The 22149-nt window shown below is 31.5% G+C and overlaps 1 protein-coding gene across 9 annotated transcripts in view; it reads left to right on the top strand.

Moving 5' to 3' along the window:
* LOC132740844 (muscle M-line assembly protein unc-89-like) overlaps positions 1-22149 on the top strand; it is a 124132-nt gene that overhangs the window by 87480 nt on the left and 14503 nt on the right. For 5 of the 9 annotated variants that reach the window (XM_060728872.1, XM_060728874.1, XM_060728869.1 and 2 more), the window contains 5 exons: positions 14786-14911; positions 16441-16516; positions 18015-18190; positions 18976-19198; positions 20325-20396. In XM_060728872.1, the coding sequence (XP_060584855.1) occupies positions 14786-14911; positions 16441-16516; positions 18015-18190; positions 18976-19198; positions 20325-20396 (673 nt within the window). The remainder of the gene's footprint in view (positions 1-14785; positions 14912-16440; positions 16517-18014; positions 18191-18975; positions 19199-20324; positions 20397-22149) is intronic. The other 4 variants (XM_060728873.1, XM_060728877.1, XM_060728878.1 and 1 more) reach the window with 2 other exon arrangements.

Below are 22149 nucleotides of genomic sequence, written 5' to 3'. Positions count from 1 at the left end.
TAATGATTTGTAATGTTTAATAGTTTTCAAAGCGGAAGTCTAAATTTCTCAAATTTTCTTTGGCATACACCTTTACATTTCTCTGTCTTTACTTAATATATTTCTGCATGAGTTTTTCATGTTTGATGTAAAACTAGTTTGTGATAATTATTACCTGTATTTCTTTGGTGAAGATTGATATTAAAAAGAATGCTGACTTGAGAAAATGACCTTGAACAATAACATCATTTACTTTTTTTTAATTGACAAACTGAATTCTTATGCCAGTGTATTTTATGTGAGTGTTTGTTAGATTTGTATGCAGGAGATGAAATAACAATAAACTTGTCATTAAATATGACAATACAACACTACAGTATGATGATAATACTTGCATGATTCTGACAATACTATATCTTACATATAAAACTGCAGGTTACTTATTCTAGGGTAATATCATTGTATAGGTAACACATGATAACTAGGCAGTAGAGAAATAGGAAAATTATCTTCATTTCGATTAAAGGTTAACATTATTCATTTTAAATAAAGATATCAACCAGTCAGTGTTATTATCAATATTTCTGAAAATGATTACTTAATGGTAATACTGATTCAAAAAAGGCGAAAAAAGTCTATCTCAAGTCTGCAATACAGGTAATTGGTTCTACCTGTTGATAAAAGTTTCAACAGAGTATGTTGCTCTTGACTAAAAGATCCGTCATGTGTAATTTAAAAGCTTTCAAGACAGAAGATTTTTGGTTTACACCTATATTTTTTGGCTCTCAATTACTGAATTTGTCATCGTAAATGATTCGTGATTCGGTATTTTGTTAAAGCCAAGTTATGAATGAGTTTGGTTTAGTAAGAATACAGTATACATGTTTCGCTTCTGAGTGGAATTGAGCTTAAAAATTGTATCCATATAATTATGTTCATAGTTGCAATAATATCTTTTTTGTGCTTTCATTGGTGTACTTGTTAATTACCATTAATGTGGGAAATCTGATTTATGATTTTAACTATGCCTTTATGACCTTGAAATAATATATCATCATTTGGCATTAGTATAATATACACTTAAGTCTTGAACATATTTATCAATTTATTTGCAAAGGAACAATGTAACATACAGACAACTTTTTAAAATTCTTTCTGCCTTAGTAGGATAATAGAATAAAAATATTATCAATTCATGGAACCATATGTTTCTGCATGTCCTAAGGAGAAAATCCTTGTCAATGTGGAAGTATATGAACCTCTTAGTTATCAAAGAGTTGTTTTCTTACTAATTACTATGGTTATATTTCTGTGGCATTACTACATACGTAATAAATACTAGATTTGACTACAAACATGCATTAACAATAGAATTATTGCAAAATAAATGCACTGATTTAATCTTTGTTAGTGATAGTGTTTTCATATGTTAAATGCATTAATTTTCTCCTGGTTTACCAAGAATTTTCATCCCACACAATAATTAAGCGTGTTGTTTGTATTTATAATTCTGTAAAGACAGATTACTTGTATTGTCTGATTATATCATTATTTGATGCATAATAGTGACTGGGAACATAATTATGAGACTATAGAATAAAGGATATTTAACAATCTGTACCTTAACTTTATTTAGTTGTCTCCCTTTTTCAGAAATTAGTAAAATTAAAGCTTTAAAGTTGAAACATTAAGGGCCTCTGCTGGCCATTGTTTTTGTTATATATACAGGCCTATAATATTATGTGCTTAAACTAGGTATATAGCTTGACACTTGTTGGTTTACTCAGGTATTAAAAAATTAAAAGCTTTCAATGTATTTTTGTAATTCAACTCTTTGTGTGCAAGAGGTTTAAATAGAGTTTAAAATTCAAACAAAGGGCCTCAACTCAGTTTTGCATTCCTGTAATAATTACATCCCTTTTTGTACTTTGTATGTCGGTATCTTGTGTTGGAGTAATGTGAAAGATTACAATGAGATGATTTTAGCTTTCTATACATCTTTTCTTGTAATTAAACTTTTAATTATGATAATTTATGATAATTCTTGTAATTCATTATCTTTTGTTTATTTTTGTTCATCAATGTTCACTTTTTTCTTTGCTAAAATATAAAAAAAAATCTTTACTGAACAAGAAAGATATAAATTATAAGCTGATTCCGGTAAAAACCTGAAAAAACTTGAAGCTTTACTCTTGTTGTTGTTTTGATGTTCAATATACAGGTACATGCCTGGTGTTATAAATAGTTGTAACAAAATGTTATCTAGCTATCTCCTGATCATTGTAACCAAATGATAATATTCCAGCAGTATTTTTACAGATTGTTTATATACTTTCTGTTGATCTTACCTCCTGATATAAATGTGTGAGAATCACAAAATGTTTGTATATAGTTACTATGGTAACAGATATGATAAAAACAAGTGAAAACCCCAGTTTTGTTATAAAGATTGATAGGTAGCTTGATGAAAATTGAAAGGATGGTATATTCTGTCTCTGTGGGAGAGGTGCAAGTGGTATAGGTGTCTGTTTAATTGATAGTTATGGTTTTTGGTTTTCTTCAATGTTGCTTGATGGTGTTTCTAAAAATCCTGCCTCTGGAATGTTTAACTTTAAACTGATGACTTAATACTGGGCAAATAAGTACCTTACCCCATAAGACAAGTAACCAAATGATATGACATATATGCAGTTTCATTGCCCTAGTCAACTTCCTAACCTCTCACACAAACAACACCATAACTTCTTATACAAGGAAACTTACTTTACCTCATGCACAGAACAACTACCTTATATATAATGCAGAACTACTTATTGACCTCTTATGCAAACACCACTACTCTCTCATGCAGTGCAGCTTTATTACCTCTTACACAAGTAACCTACAAATACCTCTCACACAATTCAGCAACATACTTATCACTTATACATAACATAACATACAAGCAACTTCCCTGCCTCTTGCACACATCAACTGCCTTACCTCTCACTTAAACAACTTCATTACCTCTTATGCAATGCCTTTTTATAAATCAGTGATTTGATGTTATCATACCTCACAGAAACAACTGCAATACATCTTCATACAGGGCAGTTACCTCTCAGACACCTTATGTAATACTGCTACCCTACATCATTCTCACAGGCAACTTTTTGTCACCTATCGAAGAGTCAACTTACTTACCTTTTGCACAAATCACTCCTTTACCAACTCATGTAAGACCACTTAACACATTATCTCTCACACAACCAACCTACTTAACATCTCACACAATTAACTATATTATTTCTCACATTACCAACCTACTGAACTTTTCACACAACCAACTCCTTCACCCACTCATGCAAGGCCTCTTGTTATGTTATTATCTCATATAACCAACCTACTTACCTCTCACACAAGCAATTCCTTCACCCACTCATGCAAGGCCACATGTTATCTTATTATCTCACATAACCAACCCTACTTACCTCTCACACAATTAACTCCTTCACCCACTCATACAAGGCCACTTGTTATATTATTATTTCTCACATAACCAACCTACTTACCTCTCACACAACCAATTCCTTTACCCACTCATACAAGGCCACTTAATATTTAATATATATCACATAACCAACTTACTTACCTCACACACAAGCCACTATCATACCCACTCCTATGGGCAACCTACATTACCTCTCACAACATAGATTTCACCCTTTTACATAGTTCCAGTACGCCTGGCATGCCAGGCAACCACCTGTCCGCTCTAGCAAGCAACCACCTTGTCTCCTTTACCTTATATCATGAGGAATCAAGACAGGAAAGTTTTGATAGCTGAATCATGATGTCTATATGATATGTATGTTGCTTGCTTGCTTCCTGGTTTGCACAGCAACATTCTGTACATGGTGTAGATTTCATGTTAATAGGTGTGTACAGGTGATATCCAAAATATTTCTGCAATGTTATTTAGCACTCCATCTATTCAGAATAAAATTTACTTTGGGCAATGTCTCATTTATCCTGTCACTTGTATCAATTTCAGCCCGATAACAAGGTGCTGTATATTTTTACTGATCTACGGCACTTGATCACGTGGTATGCATGGTTTGCCGGACTCTAACTTTTCAAGAAAGAATATAATTATTATTATAATGTTGGACTTTATGTTTGGTGGTTAAATTTGTTTTCGCCTCAGAGTTTCCAATAGAAACGTTCTTTACAGACCGTTCCAGTGGTATGAAAAAAACTGTCGTTAAATCTTTGGTGTGTAGAATAACGAATTTTGGAAATGTTGATAAAACTTTGTTTGTTTATTTTATTTCACTCTATAATTTTTCAAGCGAAATAAAAATTATTAAAAGTGAATAAATGTAAAACTTAACTTGTTTGCGACATTAAAATAGCGTACTTGATTTGATTGTTTTGCACGTGCTGTTTGGCGCTACATTGTGACGTCACGTAAACAGTACTTTAAAGGTCTGTACAGCGTTAACGACTGAATAAAAGATATTGGTGTTCGAATTCATTTTCTTAGTTAGACCATTTTCTTTCATTCTAGATAGTTTTCACAACAAAATTCGACAAAAAATTGTTTTTATTTATCACATTTTTCAAACAAAATGGCGCCCTCAATGTGAAAATACACAGGGAGATAATAAGAACGGTGAGTGCATTGTTGTAGATTCTAACACGACCCGCATTTTTCCCTATTGAACATAGAAGAACCGAAAGTGTGTATTATTATGCAATAGAGTCACTGTTTGACGTTCTATATTTAGACGTGTGACGTAATCATTGTACATGTGACGTAACCACTATGAAATCCGACGCGCTGACAATAAGTACGGAAACAAATCAGGCGCAATTTTGCTTAATAGCAGGTACGGCAGCATTTATTTGTTTATGTCGTGTTAGAATCGAAATAATATATCCAAATCGGTGATTTTATCGCTGGATAACATCACTGTTTGTCGTTCGGATGCGCAACATTATATCACTCGGGCTATGCCCTCGTTATATAATTCCTCGCATCCGAACTCCAAACAGTGATGTTATTGAGCTATAAAATCACAGTTTGGGATATATTATTTTTTAAATAATGCACGCTTCGGGCCTTCTTTGTTTATATAGAAACATTTCCGATAGTGTGATTAAAGGTAGTTTGCCAAATAAAATGCATGAGTGGCTCACCCAATAAATTCCTCCGCCTCGCCAGATAAACTTTCTCCATCCAGGGCACCAACCTATTATTCTCTAAATCAATCTTGAAAGTTACTTTAAATAGTGTTATGTAGAGCCATTTTCTTCATTACAAGACACAGTAAGAATTTAGGTTCCCCTCAATAGTGTTTTTTTGTAGGACAATTATTATGATATTATGAAAAATATGTTCCAATTGACAGTACAGTAACCATACCTGATGGAATTTTTTACCCAAATAAATTCATGATATTTTTCTTAGAAGAAGAAATAGCACACAATTATACCCATAGAAGAGCTTATTTCATTGGATCTGAGGGGTCAATTTGGAAAAAAATTATGTCCTTATGCCCCCTTAAAAGGGGTCATAAAGATTTTTCCATTGTCCTTGGAACTTGATGCCATCCAGGTTGCCTAAGACTGACAAAACAGTGAGATTAGGGGCATCCTTGTCCTATACACATATTTCTTCCCTGCTTTGTTATTTACATGTATCATTATAAATTTGGTCACCCACCTTTGCAAACATCATGCTTTAATTAATGTGTCAGCTATTACATTTCAATCAAGTTTCATGACAAGGGGTAATTTTCTTTTAAAACTTTCATTATCATTATAGATAAAGATTTGCAGTATTTGTTTATAAAAGTGTTAAATAGGTTATTAGTCTGAATTATAAATACTGTTAAAATTTTTGATAATAATGATAACAATTTATTTATTACATGAAAGATAGGCAGATGTTTGAACATAATTATTTGACATAATATTTAGGTAATATTTCTTACAAGTACAAAACAATGATATAAATAATTATTTATCGTTATATTAATGTGGCATTCTTAGATAAACTTTTGGAAATATACTGTACCATCCAGCATCCAAAGATGTTACTATAAATAGATATCTAGACTGATTCTCTTACTTACACCTTTTACCTGTAGGACTGGTACACAAACATATACAACACACCTTGAATATTCTAAGTAAGTTTTAGTGCATTCCTACAGAGTATATGCCAAACTTTGTAGAAAAAAATCCCAGTCTTGTAAATTTGGATTCTAAAGAAGTGAGTCTTGGATTTTAAGAGAGGAAGGGAAAAGGAAGTATTTGGATAGATTAGTAGCAATTATTAAAGGTGAGAGTAATGCAATTTTAAAGTGAACTTTACCTTTCTTTGAATGTCCCTTAATATGGCATGCTTAAAAATGGGAGTTTGCAAAAAGGGTTTTTTCTTGTCCATTTAAATTGTAAAATAAACTAAACTGTGCCATTATTTTCTTATCTATGACTTGCAGGAAAGGAGAACATTGCTTTCTGCTGATATGAAATCTTTACCAAGAAAAATTTTGTGTAGCACAATTCCTTCTTTCTTTGTGTATTTTACTCTCATATAAAAATATTGTAAGATTTCTCAAACTGTGCACTATTAATAAGGACCCAAATTTCATATATGTTTTTTAAGGTAAAAACTATGGTAATATGATTGAATGTATAATGTACCAATATGAAATTTATGTAATTGTTGAAATTTCCTTTAGAAATACCTAAATTTTAAATGAGAAAAAAAATCAGATTCTATTTTTTACAAAGGTTTTGAAACAGAATCAAGTGTTATTGTGTTTTTTTTTTGCTGGAAATTTCATATTTTCAAAGAAACAGGAAGAAAATATCTGATATATTCTGACAATGTATGTAAACAAGGGTTGAAATGTTCAGGATGTTATCCATGCCTATGTTATACTTAACCATATGGCAATATTAATTAGTGGCCTGTTCTATAATCATTGCCAAATGATTTACTTACTGATAAGCCCGTGTCTGGCTGGGCTGATCACATGATTGTATATTGATCTTCTCTTACTGTTTTCTAGTCTCTATGATAATGTATTTACCTGTAGTGAAATAGATTCAAGTCAGCTTAGGGTTTATATTTGCCATCTCTGCTGGAAGTTTGTCAAACACTGCCTCAAAATCAACAATCTATCTCTTGTATATTAAATGTCAAAATTTCCAGAATATTTGTCAGTTTGTAATGGAGGCAGCATATAAACATTTTATCTTAAACAAAGTCGATATTATGATAAATTGTTACAGAAATATATCTTATTGTGTATTACAACTAATGAAGTATACTGGCCTCTATAAAATGGTTTGACCAGCCTCCTATCTTTCAAGAGGAATAGAAATTACACATACTATTTCATAAGTTTGAATATAGAAATCAACTCCAGTTTCAATTTAAAAATGTAATTATTTTATTTGAAAAATATACAATGTTTTGACTCAAAAGTCCTCATCAGGTATTCTTTTTTACAGGAAATGACGTCAACGTCATATGACGTCAAGGACAACGACGTCAAAATGTAATACATAATTTGGTATATAAATGTTATATGTAGGATCTTAATAAAACATACAAAACACTGGTGAGCAAAGTAAAATTAGAAAGGTATTTTGATCTTTCGCATAAAATATAAAACTTTTCTTTAACGTTTTTCACTTTAAACAAAACATTTTGCCAAGTGAAACTGTAAATGTGACTATTATTTTAAAAATTACATGTAAATTGTGCATGGAAATTGTTATATTTTTCAAACAATAATAATGGTATCAGCCATTTGATGTTATTGAATCATTTCAGTTTGAGCTCACACATGTCTTACTGTAACAAATCAATTATTAGCTGTACCTGATTTGTTACCTTATTCTTAAATTCAAGGTCATTTCAACTTGACATTGAACTTTAGTGAAATTAAGGTCATATGGAGGTCAGAGATGGATTAAAGTATGATTCAAACATCCAAATTGCACATCTAAGAAATATCCAAGTATACACAAATTATCTAAGGAAACTAAAAAGCATCTGAGTACAGTAAGAAACATCTGAGTACACACCCAGAAACATCTGAGTACACACCCAGAAACATCTAAGTACACACCCAGAAACATCTGAGTACACACCCAGAAACATCTTAGTACACACCCAGAAACATCTGAGTACACACCCAGAAACATCTGAGTACACACCCAGAAACATCTGAGTACACACCCAGAAACATCTAAGTACACACCCAGAAACATCTGAGTACACACCCAGAAACATCTGATTACACACCCAGAAACATCTTAGTACATGCCAAGAAACATCTAAGTACACTCCCAGAAACATCTGAGTACACACCCAGGAAAATCTGATTACACACCCAGAAACATCTGAGTACACACCCAGAAACATCTAAGTACACACCCAGAAACATCTGAGTACACACAGAAAAATCTGATTGCACACCCAGAAACATCTGAGTACACACCCAGAAACATCTGAGTACACACTCAGAAACATCTGAGTACACCATGAACCATCTAACTACCCTAAGAAACATATAAGTACACTTAAAGCCATCTAAGTGCACTATGAACCATCTAAGTACACTAAGAAACATTAAAGTACACTAAAAACATTTAGGAACACTAAGAAACATCTTAGTACACTAAAAATGTCTAAGTACACTAAGAAATGTCTAAGTACACTAAGAAACATTTTTAGTACACTAAAACATTTAAGAACACTTAGAAACATCTAAGTACACTAAAAAATGTTTAAGTACACTAAGAAATGTCTAAGTACACTAAGATACATTTAAGTACACTAAGAAATGTCTAAGTACACTTTGAACCATCTGAGTGCACTAAGAAACATGTAAGTGCACTAAGAAACATCTAAGTACACTATGAAACATTTATGTAACCATCTAAGTGTACTATGAACCATCTAAGTACACTAAGGAACATTTAAGTACATTAAAAACATTTAAGAACACTAAGAAACATCTAAGTACACTAAAAAATGTCTAAGTACACTAAAAAATGTCTAAGTACACCAAGATACATTTAAGTACACTTAGAAATGTCTAAGTACACTTTGAACCATCTAAGTGCACTAAGAAACATTTAAGTACACTTAGAAACATCTAAGTACACTATGAAAAAATTATGTACACTAAGAAATATTTAAGTACACTAAGAAACATTTATGTTCATTCAGAAAAGAGTGAGTACATACAGATCATTTGAACATAATGCATGCAGCTGCACATATATTTGATTTATTACCAAGAAAATTAATTTCAAGGACATTTTAAGATATAAGCACGAAACATGGTATATATCAGAGCATTTCTTATCATAGTTCATGTTTAAAAGTCTGTTATTGAAATACCAATTAAATTATTCTATATATTTGTGAAATTTTCCTGGAGATATTTCTGAAAGCATTCCAGCATAATGGCACAAGATTATTACTAATTGTTTTTGTAAAGAAAGTTGCATCTGATATTGTCAGATTTAAATTTGGTAGTTTCAAGGTCAATGTCCTTTAATCCACAAGACTCATATCATATCAATTAAATATAAAACAAATGCTAAAATGAAATTATTTAAACATCAAGGAAAAAAACTGTATTATCTTATAACATGGAATAGGCACATTATACAGCATTTCAACCAAATTAACATTTTAAGTTTGAGCAGTGATAAATGATGCCTATATAGCCTATATAGCTGCTCGAATTGCCATTCTGCATTAACATGCATTCTATATACTGTTTGTTGTGTAAAATGAATTGACCATGTCAAAAGCCATGAAATTTGTTCAAAATTCTAATTCAATAATTATTGTGCTTTATTAGAATTCAGCAGAGAGGGCAAAGGCTAAAACACTTAAGATTTGCACCAGAATATTCCAGATCATCTTAAATATATGAAATGGAATGTATAGAAACATGTGAACACCACTTGTTTGTACATAAAGATCAATGAAAGCATGATTTTCTGGTAATATTTTAATTGACAGCTGACTGTTTATTATTGCTTTATACTCCTTCAGATCCATTTTCTATCATAGATATCTTCGGGGTTGAATTCTGATTGTTTATTGTTGGAACAGCTGATTATTATGATAATAAAACCATGGTAACCAATATCAATATACCAAAATATGATTTTATACAGATAAAGCATGTTTTCATGTGTTCTTTCATTATTATTAACATAATTACAGGTTTTAGGTGTTTTCCTTTAATGTTTAGTTACATACCTTGATTGATTGATTTCCAAAGAACTAACTGCCCAACTTAAGATTATAGAAATGGCCGCATTGTCCTCTGCCATATATTTTTCTATTTGGACATTTTATTTTATAATTGGCATTAATTGCTATAAAATCAAGTGTAATGTAACACAATAACTGCATAGTTACATCTCCTGCAAATTGCATTACCACATTTTTTAATTAAAAGGGACCAGGTGCATAGCTTGTTTTGGGTTTACTTCATATGAGTTAACACCCCTGATCACTTATTACTAGATTTAATTCCCTTCCTTATTTCTTTGATTAGTCCTCACAACACCTCACTAGTACTGAAAGAACATTTAACCAGGACTCTTATGATACCATTTTCTGGTGTTTGATATTTGATTTGGAAACATGGATAAGATGTGCTGGAATTGTTTCAAAAGCAAACTGTAGTGAGTTGATAGGTATAGAATGTGTAAGTTAGAATAGGAAGTCTGTTGATAAACATTTAGACACACACAGACAGAACTGACATGGAAACATAGATAAAGTACCAAATACTTCAGAGTAATCTCCCTTGCCTTCCTCTGAAGAAGGGGCCAAGTCTGTTAAAAGTGGAAGCCATAATTAGGATACGAAATACCAGTTTGGTCTGTCAAAGTAAAAGCCACTTGGTTTGGGTACTGTAAATCATTAAATAAATGCCCCCTCTCTCTCAAAATGTTCTTGGTACCTTAAATCAATAAATAAATGCCCCTTCTCTCTCAAAGTGTTCTTGGTACCTTAAATCAATAAATAAATGCCCCTTCTCTCTCAAAGTGTTCTTGGTACCTTAAATCAATAAATAAATGCCCCTTCTCTCTCAAAGTGTTCTTGGTACCTTAAATCAATAAATAAATGCCCCTTCTCTCTCAAAGTGTTCTTGGTACCTTAAATCAATAAATTAATGCCCCTCTCTGTACCTTAAATCATTAAATAAATGCCCTTTCTCCTGGGTACTGTATATCATTAAATAAATGCCCCTTCTCTCTGACGTCTGTTGGTATATATTATATTATTACTGATAATGAAGTTAACTAGTTATTATGAGAATATATCAATTGTTATGACATCTATGTAATAAGCTCATAAAGTTCATCATAAGGTCACATAAATTCAGACTACCAAGAGAAAGCAAGATTAACATCCAAGAAAGTAATCTAAAAAAAATAATACCTGGAGTGGAGTTTCTAGTTGCTGCAAAATGTATTAACATTCTGTAACATTCTAATCTTGTTTCTCATAACTTCTTTGATACAGATCTTGATTCTCTTACTTTTCTTCCCAAAAGTTATATATCATTGGGTTCTTTAAAGAAAATTGTTCGATGTATAAAGGGTGTAACAAACTTTTCTGGTCTTTTATTTATTTAGATTTTTTGTCTCTATTGAAACATAAAGGACGATGGGCGTTATAATTGCTTCAGACTGCTAAATGATTTGTCAGTGCCTTGTAAACAGTCCAGAGTAAATTCATGGCTGTATTGTATACTAGTTACTTGAAAAACCAAAACAGTAGAGAAAATGATTTTAACAATTAGTATACACCATGATATTATGATTTATAATGTTCATATTTTGTGGTCTCTGAGTGCTTAGAGCAAGGAAAGATAAATTGCACAGATATTGTTCACAATAGGCACATCATGCACAATGTGAAAGTTATATTTGTTATTGACAAATTCTGTTAAAAAAAAAACTTGCAAAAAATCAGCATTTTTATTCACAATGCGAGAATCCCACTTTTGAAGAGCAAATGCTGTTCACTATAAAATAATGCCACTTTTGAAGGGCAAATTCTGTTCACAATAAAGAAAAAAAAAGTCCGCATCTTTTGAGGACGAAATGGTGCTTCAGTCTGTACAATAAAGAATGCCATTTAAGGACATTTTGTTCAAATGAAGGCCAAATTATTGTTTGAGTGACAAATTGCTACAATCCACGTATTTATCATAAAAACATTAATACAAGACATAGAAACAATGTTTAAAAATATATTCCTTAGAACTTTTTATTCCTGCTTGTTCTCAGCATGTAGTGATCGTTATCAGGTCTTTATTTTCACACATATACCTGGCTTGGCTTATCAGCCTTGCTACATACATTGAAATAGCTGTATTTTTGTCAGGTACTAAATTAGTTTGGGAGAATATCAATGATGTATTAATGATTCAATGGATGTAGCAGGCTGTATAGGAGCCTATTAAACGATGTTTCATGGGAATATCTAGTGGAAGTAGCTGGTAACAAAATCTGACTCTGCTGTGAAAATTGCCCACTGATAGTTAAACATAAAATATATAGATAAAATACAGCTAGTTACAGTATCATTACTGCCTCTGTTTTAAGTGGCTAAGATTATTGACCTTGAATCAATTGACCTTCAACTCTTAATGTCTTTGATCTCTAATCCATTATCAATTATCATTTCACAATGTTGCCAATTAATCTCAAATTAAGGTCATTTGTTACACTTTAATCATGAACTTACCACTTCAAGGTCAATATCTTAAAATTAACCATTGCCTAGAATTAAGTGCCTATACCCGATCTATGTCATTTAATAAAATCAATTGCTGATCACTTGTTATGGTCATTGACCTTGAACCTTTCTGTTCAAGCTCTCCTTAATGTCGCATTAACCATAGGGTGAGCAACATCCTCTCTGTTACAAACACTACTGTTGTAACTCTCTCACTTTCTTCAAATGACCCTTAAGGTCATTTATTATGAAAGTCTAGAAATCATAACTTTCTGCAAGAAAATATTGAAGATTCAAAATCTCAAAGTCTTCATGCTTATTTTCTCATAAAATTTGAGGAATTATGTGGCATTTAGAGTAAAATTTTATCTCCAGCTGATTCTATCTTTGAAAATGAATTCTTGTTTTTCAAAGCCATAAATATAAGTTAATTGGATGCATAACTCTGAACTAATGAATCAAGATGATAATTTTAAGAGAAAAATACATATCTGTGGAACATTTCCAGCACCAAATTCTTTTCAGGTATTTTAGAAATTTTACTCAACATATTTGCATATCATATAAAATGAGAAAACAATGTGCTTAGGGTTATTTTGAGACTATGAAATATCATAGCCTCGATAAATAAAGCCTTTACTTACTTACTTACTTACTTACATTGTTTTCTCATTTCATATGATATGCAGAAAAAAAACACATTGCATTACATGCAATGAGTGATACAGATAATATTTCACTTACGGAATACCATATTTCATCGAGAAGGATCAGTATATAATAAAATTGTTCCAACCACGGGTGAAAATAAAAGATATTTTTGGACGTAATCATTTATGAATTCTGGTATTTAGAATCATGGTTTTGCATAAAACATATCAAATTCTTAATATACCTGTAACTTTTCTCAAATAAAGATATGTAATTTGGAAAATGATCTGTATATGTGTAATATATCAGTGATTTCAATATTAGAATACAGAAATTTAAGTATAAAACAATAATATGATAAGTCTGCTTGTTTTACTGAAACTATACTACAGTATGATACTGGCCTTTATTTAACAGACTGCAAGATCTCAAAGTTCTACCCCATTCAACCAACAATGTTAAGTGCGGGATCCTTAATTTCAAAATGTTAAGACAAGGTTAGGTTCCCTGTTTTTAATACAGTAGTTTAAATTTAAAAAATTGCCATAATACCAGCATTTACTGGTTAAATATAAGTTAATTTGGCTCAAGAATTTCGTCCTGCACTAAACATTGACGGTTACACCTAGTGTCACCACAGGAAGTATAGAGGACCAATAAGGTCATATCTTTATAATTAAAGTTACCCACAAGTAATCTTCAAAAGCTTTAATGTGGTCAAGTGTATTATAAAATGGACACCAGTTTTATTGACATTTTCTGTAATCAAACTCTTAAATGCTAATAACTTTCAAAGGAAACAACAGCAATAAATGTGTACCATTTCATACAATAATTGTCCTTAGATTGGGGTAATTTCACCCTGTAATGGTAAATATAGAAATAGTTTAAGGTTCCTACTGCCAGATTGTTTGTTTGAAGATGTTCATGTTGACACACCACATTTCATTATGAAAACAAAGAGAATTAGAGATTTTTTTCACATTTTTGGAATGCAATAGAAAGTGGTTATTTTTTCATAAAAATGTTTGAATTAAGGTTTAAAATTGAATTTGGACAATATAAGTGATTAAGTTATCGTTTGATTATATAAAAAATGACAGCAGTTGGTAGAAGAAATGTGGCATCCCTTATTCAGTTATTTCAGGTAAAGATTGTATCTTTTTACTTATTCAGTGATTACATTTATTTTTAGAAATGCTGCATCATTTATTTAGTTATTTTAGGACTGCTTATGATCATTTTCAGATATATGATTAACTAACATCATTTCAGGGCATTTACAATGTACGGGTGTTTACAATAAAAATTTTGTTGTAATTTTAAAATTGTTGTAATTTAAAATTGGTGTGATTTATTTTTTTTCAGAAGGAAGAGGAGAAGACCGCCTGTGGTTCAAGTCGTAAATTTGTCCAGTACTGGGACCCTTCTGCCCCCTCCACATCTAACATGGACTATTCCACCATCACAGACGAGGAAAAATTGAATGACCTGGTAATTAGTCATTTTAAATCAAATTAATGATATAAGATTTCTCTATACTGTTATGTTGGTTTTTAGATTTCTCTATACACTTCTAGATTTCTTTATGGTTTTAAGAGTTCTCTGTATTTAGCATTTTCAATAAGGATACCCCTTGTATCCCTATGGACATTTCCTGATTCATTAAGCAGCTCTAAATCATGTTATACAAATGAGAAGAGTAAGGGAAGCTAAAATGTTTAGGGGGTTTAATACTGTGCTGTGAAAATTTTAAACTGTAAGGTTCAACATTTCTTTACACAATATTATTTGGCTGTCAGTCTAATTTGGAGTACCAGATTTGAACAAGACTGCCCCCAATCCTCGGGGAAGTATGGAGGATATTGGGTGAATGTGCAGTCAAATTTGGCCCTTTTAAGTATTTAATTGTCCAAGAAAAGTCCCCAGTACTTCTTTAGGGATGAGGGAGCCAAGGGAGCATAGGGGTCATAATGTGAATAATGCATAAATTACATTTGGTGCGAAACTACAGTCTAACTCATTTGAAGAGAATTCTATAATTTAGAATACCCACAAATATTTCTTATTTCATGTAGATAATCATGTTTTTCGGAGAAATCAAATTTCTATATCATCAAAATCATGTTAACTTTGATAGCTATCTCATAATATCTTCTAGGATAAATTGATTTCTCTAAGATACAAACTATTCCCAGTATTCTTTGTGCTAGGAAAATGTTTACACAAAAAAACAAGTCTGCTAGAAAATGTGCTGTGTAAACAGTTTGGAATTTATTTTATTGCTATTCCAAGTGGCACATGAAAATAAGGTTTATATCACACAGGTTTATAATAACAAAAGAATTCTTAGAATTCTTCAACACTGCATTTTGAAATGCCACCTACTTTGTTTATAGATTTGATTGGCTGAAGCTTTATTCTGAAGTGAATTTATTTTAATTTTGTCAATTTCAATTTCGTTCAATTTTCAAGGTGCATTTACATTAAACTTGTAATTATTGAAACTTTATCAAGTATATAGTTTTTTACCTGAAATAATGCCTTGTGGTATAAGCAGGTGTCTGCCTCTCAATACAGGATTTGAGGTTTGTTCCCTTCTATGGTAACAGCCTTGTTTCTTCATATGTAACCAGTATTTGTTAGCTCCATGAAGCAAGGGACTTAAAAGTGATTAAGCCCAAATCAAATCAAGTATATTTAAACTGAACTAAAATGAAATGGCTCATTTAATCCATCACCACTAGTAAACCTGAGTCCATCACCACTAGTAAACATGAATCCATCACCACTAGTAAACTGGAGTCCATCACCACTAGTACCTGGGCTTATCACCACTTAAACTCTGTATGATACACTATAGCCAAAGAATGTATGTGCATGCTCTGTCACATAATAACACCAATAAAACATGATACTAAACGAAAAACAAAGAGAACATAAGATTTTCCACTGTGGACAAAATACACTTAGTATTTTATAATACTTTCTTTAATAACTCACTGTGTCTTTAACACTTTCAGTTGAGCAAGTCAGACAATTTTGATGAGAGGAAAAAGATCCGAGCTCGCATAAAAGAAGTTAGAGACCAACATATGAGTAAGTTTATGTCAAGCCAATCTCATTTAAATCATATCCTAATAGCAAAGAGTAAAATTAGAGCAAAAACCATGATCTGATTTTAATGATGTTGAAATCAAGCTAATTATTGTTACCTTACTATACAAAATTTTTATTTGAAGGCCAGTTTGACCCAGTAGCTTTGAACTGCTCTAGGTTCAGATCTTACAAAAGACATTGATACTTCAGGTGTAAAGATAGCTGTGGGAAGGTTTATAGTTTTAACTTAGTGATGGTGTAGGATCAGTTATCTAAGATTATGATGAAAGAGTTATCTTAGATACAAGCGTTATGTTAAATAATGATGTAAGAGTTATCTTAGGTAATGTTGTAAGAGTTATCTTAGATGATGGTGTAAGAGTTATCTCCTTGGAAATAACCCTTACTTAGTGTTTGGTGTAATGTAACTTAGATCAAGCCTTGGCCACAGTCTGGAAGGAATAACTTTTCCCAGATATTTGAATTTGAAATTTTGGGCATAATCTGATCATTTTCCCTATTTATATAAAATTTCCCAACTTTTTAAGGATAATCAGAGTTTATTGGGTGTTTAAAAGTGTCAGTTTATTGTATATTTGTTATCTGTTGAAATCATGATGAAAACATTATATCTTAGTATTTATGTTCTTATTTTTTGACTGGTTTTTTTACCTGTACATACTTCACCAACCAGTTGGTAAATTACAATATATTTTTTAAATGCGTCTTGTGTTGATGAACAGATACTAATGTGTTAATGCAATATATCAGGGTGAAAAAAAGTCAGGAACACAATTGTTTAGTGTTTTCATTTTGGCACGTAGACATTGTTTTGATGTGAAGAAGTTAATTGCATCCTTAACAATGATTATTCCGTGTTTTATAGTTTGCAAAGACTTCTGGGTAATTAGTTACCTATATCACATTGTTACACAAGAGTTTTTCTTCTCGTGCAGTTTCACCTAGTTTATAGCACACTCAAACCATCAGAAACAATGCAGATTTTATGCAATGTGAATTGTGAAGCAAAAGAAAAAAATTAATAGGTCTTTTGCAAAAAAAAGTTGTAACATTTCTTATTTTACAACATTGTCAGTTCAGATTTCCATATGCATGTGTGAATAATCAAACCAACTTAGTTTTTTCTGAAGAAGACAGAATTTTGAAAGCTAAGTGAACTGATTGTATGAATGAGCAAACTGTAGTCTAATCCTTTATATTTCGTAGATTAGGAAAACGATCAAATTATTTCCAAAAGTCTGCAACAAGAAAAATTACTTACCTGCACTACAAGTTTTTGACTGTACATGTAATTTATTGTAAAAATTTAGTTAGTTTAAAGTTAGTCAATTACAAATTTTGCTCCAAATAGGTATGTGACGTGGTCAACTACATACATACAACTAACATAATTAGCATGACTTAGGTCTGTTACATGTTTCTCTGCAAGTTAACAATTCTAAATTTTCGTTGCTTTTTTTGTTTTTACATTTAACAGAAGAATGGGAGGCAAAGCGAGCTGCGAGACATGTGGAGACAGAAGATCCCATCAAGAGAAAACATCGGGAGGCCGACCTTATGAAGCAGAAAAAAATGGAACAGTTCCAGAAACAAGCAGCCGACCATCACGAGTCTAAACACCTTGATTTGGCTGAACAGCAGCTTCGTGAGAGGGTGCGTTTTATACCTTACCACCCTGAGTATATTTAATGAACTAGTCCATCTTTCAGTCTAGACAAAACCATTCATCATTTTAAGGGAAAATCTAAAAATTCTGGACAAAACCATTCATCATTTTAAGGGAAAATTTAAAAATTCTGGACAAAACCATTTATCATTTTAAGGGAAAATTTAAAAACTCTGGACAAAACCATTCATCATTTTAAGGGAAAATTTAAAAATTCTGGACAAAACCATTCATCATTTTAAGGGAAAATTTAAAATTTCTGGACAAAACCATTCATCATTTTAAGGGAAAATTTAAAATTTCTGGACAAAACCATTCATCATTTTAAGGGAAAATTTAAAAATTCTGGACAAAACCATTCATCATTTTAAGGGAAAATTTAAAAATTCTGGACAAAACCATTCATCATTTTAAGGGAAAATTTAAAAAAAAAATTCTGGACAAAACCATTCATCATTTTAAGGGAAAATTTAGAATTAAGTACTGACTGAAATAATGAACGATGCATACCATGATCAGACGACACTGTTGTGTTGGTTGAACTTAGTCTGCACTGGTTGCATGGGTACAATTTCCGTCAGAAGGCTAAGGCTTTCAGAAATCTTTAAAATCTTTTAGAAATAGCAAGCATTGACAAAACTATTTCACCAGTATAGAGTCAGGCTAGCCTGAATGTCTGTACAGTCTGATCAGGCTCAATATTGTTGGTTAGTTTTGATATTAAAAAATGATATGTTAGATACAAGACTAAACCGATTTTTCTGTGATTTAGATGAAACTGGCCGATGAACAGAAGAAAAAAACTATGCAGGAATTTTCTGGACGCGCTGCTACTCACCAGGATTCTGCACATTTAGATATTTCTGAGCGTGCTCTTCAAGAGAAAATAAAGCAGGCTGATTTATTAAAGAAGAAGACATTGGAATCATATGACCAAGCAGCCGGGAAGACTGGTATGTCACAAACGTCAACGGTGAAAACTGAAGTAACAAGAGGTTAGGCCTGATTTTTAAAGTATTATCTGATGTGCTGCCTTTTTACCTTACCTCTATGCCTAAATGGTGAAAAAAATATTTGCCCTTTTCCATACATTTTACCTTATGGTTTTTCCAATGATGCCATCCAAACCTTAAAATTATTGATAATTTTTGAGTATAAGAGTGAAGGAGCACTTTATATGAATTGAATTGAGTAGGTATTATAAGTTAAACCTTACAATGCAGTAACCAGCAGTTACAGTCTTTGCAACCAATTGTAGAGCTAGGCCAGTCTGCACAACCTTGCTGATATATTCCATTTTGGTACTGATATCATAGGCATGAAGAATTATAAATGTATAGTGAAAGTGATATGATTGTGGTCACAAAGCAATAAATGATGCCCATGAGAGAGCTTGCAATTTGCATCACACTGTCTATTATGAATTACCACCCGTCACCCCCCACCCCACCCACTTCCTGCAATGGTTACCAATCTTCTTTCCTGTACTGGTTACTGGTCTTACCAAAACCCTACCAGAATCCTAGTTAGGAGTACCGTCTTTATCCATTAAATACCCTCATTTTAAAAGTACCATATATACTCTGTTGACTTACCCTGATTATATTTGCTAAATTCAATGTTTTTATTTCAAACTTGAGATAATAATGTTAGAAATATGTCCGGAATCGAACTGACCAAAAATAAAATTTATGGCGATATTTTATAGATATATATATATATACAGTGTAAGAAGACATCAAATAATACATGGAAATCTGGTCTTGGCAATATTGTTACTTGAGAATTTCTGTTGATTGTTTTTAATCAAACTGTGCATTATGTTTTATGACCATTAAACGATCATTTGTGGGATAACATCATAATCTGTTACATCTTTGTTACATCCCTATCATTGATGGAATTTGGCGATTAACCAAAATTAACATCAATAACATAATGTAAAAATTTGCTGCCTTCATTATATGTATAACAAAACTGCCTGAAAATGTGTTGAAACGATTTATAATCATATAAAAAGATTGGCGTCTGCTGTTTTTGCATCTGATTGTTTCATAAGTTTCGGTATTATATATTGTTGGATGTGCTTAAAGCATGCAGTGTTCGGGATTTTATTTCTAGATGGTAAGACTGTAACGACAACACGGAAAGTAGAAACTGTGACAAAAGTGGGTGGAGCTTCTAAACCTTCAGGTAAGCCGGTTTTACGATTGTGTCCCCTTTTTCCCGTTTTTAAAAACGCATTGAAAGTAGAACTATTATTACAGGCTGTTTGGTCCATCAAACTCACTGCAAGGCTTTTCTCTAAGTTTGAGCTCTTTTCATGCTGAAACACAAAAATAATTTTTTGGGAAAATTCAAAAGTGGTGAATGTAAAAAAAAATTGTTAAAGAAAAAGAAAATGACCAAATTTGTACAAAATTATATGTTGACTGCCCTAGTATGGGAATTTTATTTTTAAAAGAGGTTTCAGCTGTATTAAATAAAATAAAGACAATCAGTAATGTCAATTTAGATTAATATATTTTGATCACTTATGATCTTATCTATAAATTTATCATTTAAAATCTAATACCTGTTTAACTCAGTTTTATACACTTATAGGGTCTTTTTATATGCTTTATTAACAAATGAGATGCAAAAAATAGGATGGCATAATATTTTTTATATTTTAAAAAAAATAATCAAACAAAAAGTCTTGTAATGAAATTGACGGACCAAACAGGCCAAACCCAAAGATTTTAGAGAAACATGATATTTTTGGGACAATTTACTCATTTTATTTTTGAAAACCAATATAGGGCTAGTCAATTTTCTTTTCCAAACTAACCTAATTTTATGTACTATGAAAATGCCACATTTATTGTTTCATCACATATACTTATTTATTATATCATTTTTTTTCTCTCTTTTTTCATGAAAAAAAAAGCCATATTATATTCACTGGATTAATTTTTGCAGAGTTACAGCCCTTTAGTTTATTTTAAAGCACCAACTACTTTAAGGCAAAAAGTCAATTTACTTCTGTCATAATAGTTTTTGCCAAATTCATATCCATGGATTTATCAGGCATATACATTTAAAATAATTTCTTTAACAATTGTTCGGAGAATGGGCAGGCAAGGTGGAGGTGACAGGGAGTCTGGTAAGAGTTGCTGCCCTTTATTTGACCATCCATTTTATTATTCTATCTTCACATCACTTTTTTCAATTTCACTCTCCATTTGTCACCATCAGTCCGTCACCAATGTGGTACCATTGCATGCAGCTCCATCCTAAAGTCAGTTTTAAGTTCTGAATCTTATTTTAATGAGACACTGCAATACTTACCTCCCTTTTTGTTTCTTCCTCCATTTGTAAAAGACTTCAATGGAAAGGAAGATTAGCTATTTTCATTTTCAAATTTAAAGTCCTCTGAATCTAACAAACTATTTTCAAACTATTTCTGAAATATGAAATGGAAAACATTATAGCCCTGGCATTTTCTTGCAAAATGAATTTGAAAGGGCTATCAAAATCTTAAGGATTTGTTTCAATCAACATACAAGGCAATGCTGTGGATTAGTGGCCTTTTTGCTCAAATTTAAGAATGTTTCTAATGCTACCAAAAGTATTTGAAGAAAAGGAAGAACCTATTCACTGCTACCAAAAAAATAAAAAAATGGTAGCAAAATTACTAATCAACTGCATAATTTTATCAAAGCTTAAATTTTGCATATTCTGAGCATGGTATATAATATTTTCATTTTATTTCATTTTAAAATTATTTATTTTGTTTTATTTTATTTCATGATTATGTTGACAAGTTTATATTTTACTGCAATTTTCATTTCATTATTATTAGTCATCCATGTGTGAATGATAGAATGAATGTATCATACAGCATGTATACTTGGTAATTTTCTCGGAAATAAAAAAAAAGCTTAAGAAAATATGATATTTCTAT

Source organism: Ruditapes philippinarum, unplaced genomic scaffold (assembly GCF_026571515.1).
Source record: "Ruditapes philippinarum isolate M1 unplaced genomic scaffold, ASM2657151v2 ctg393_1_1_1_1, whole genome shotgun sequence".
NCBI lineage: Eukaryota > Metazoa > Mollusca > Bivalvia > Venerida > Veneridae > Ruditapes > Ruditapes philippinarum.
This window is presented reverse-complemented; position numbering and strand designations above follow the sequence as displayed.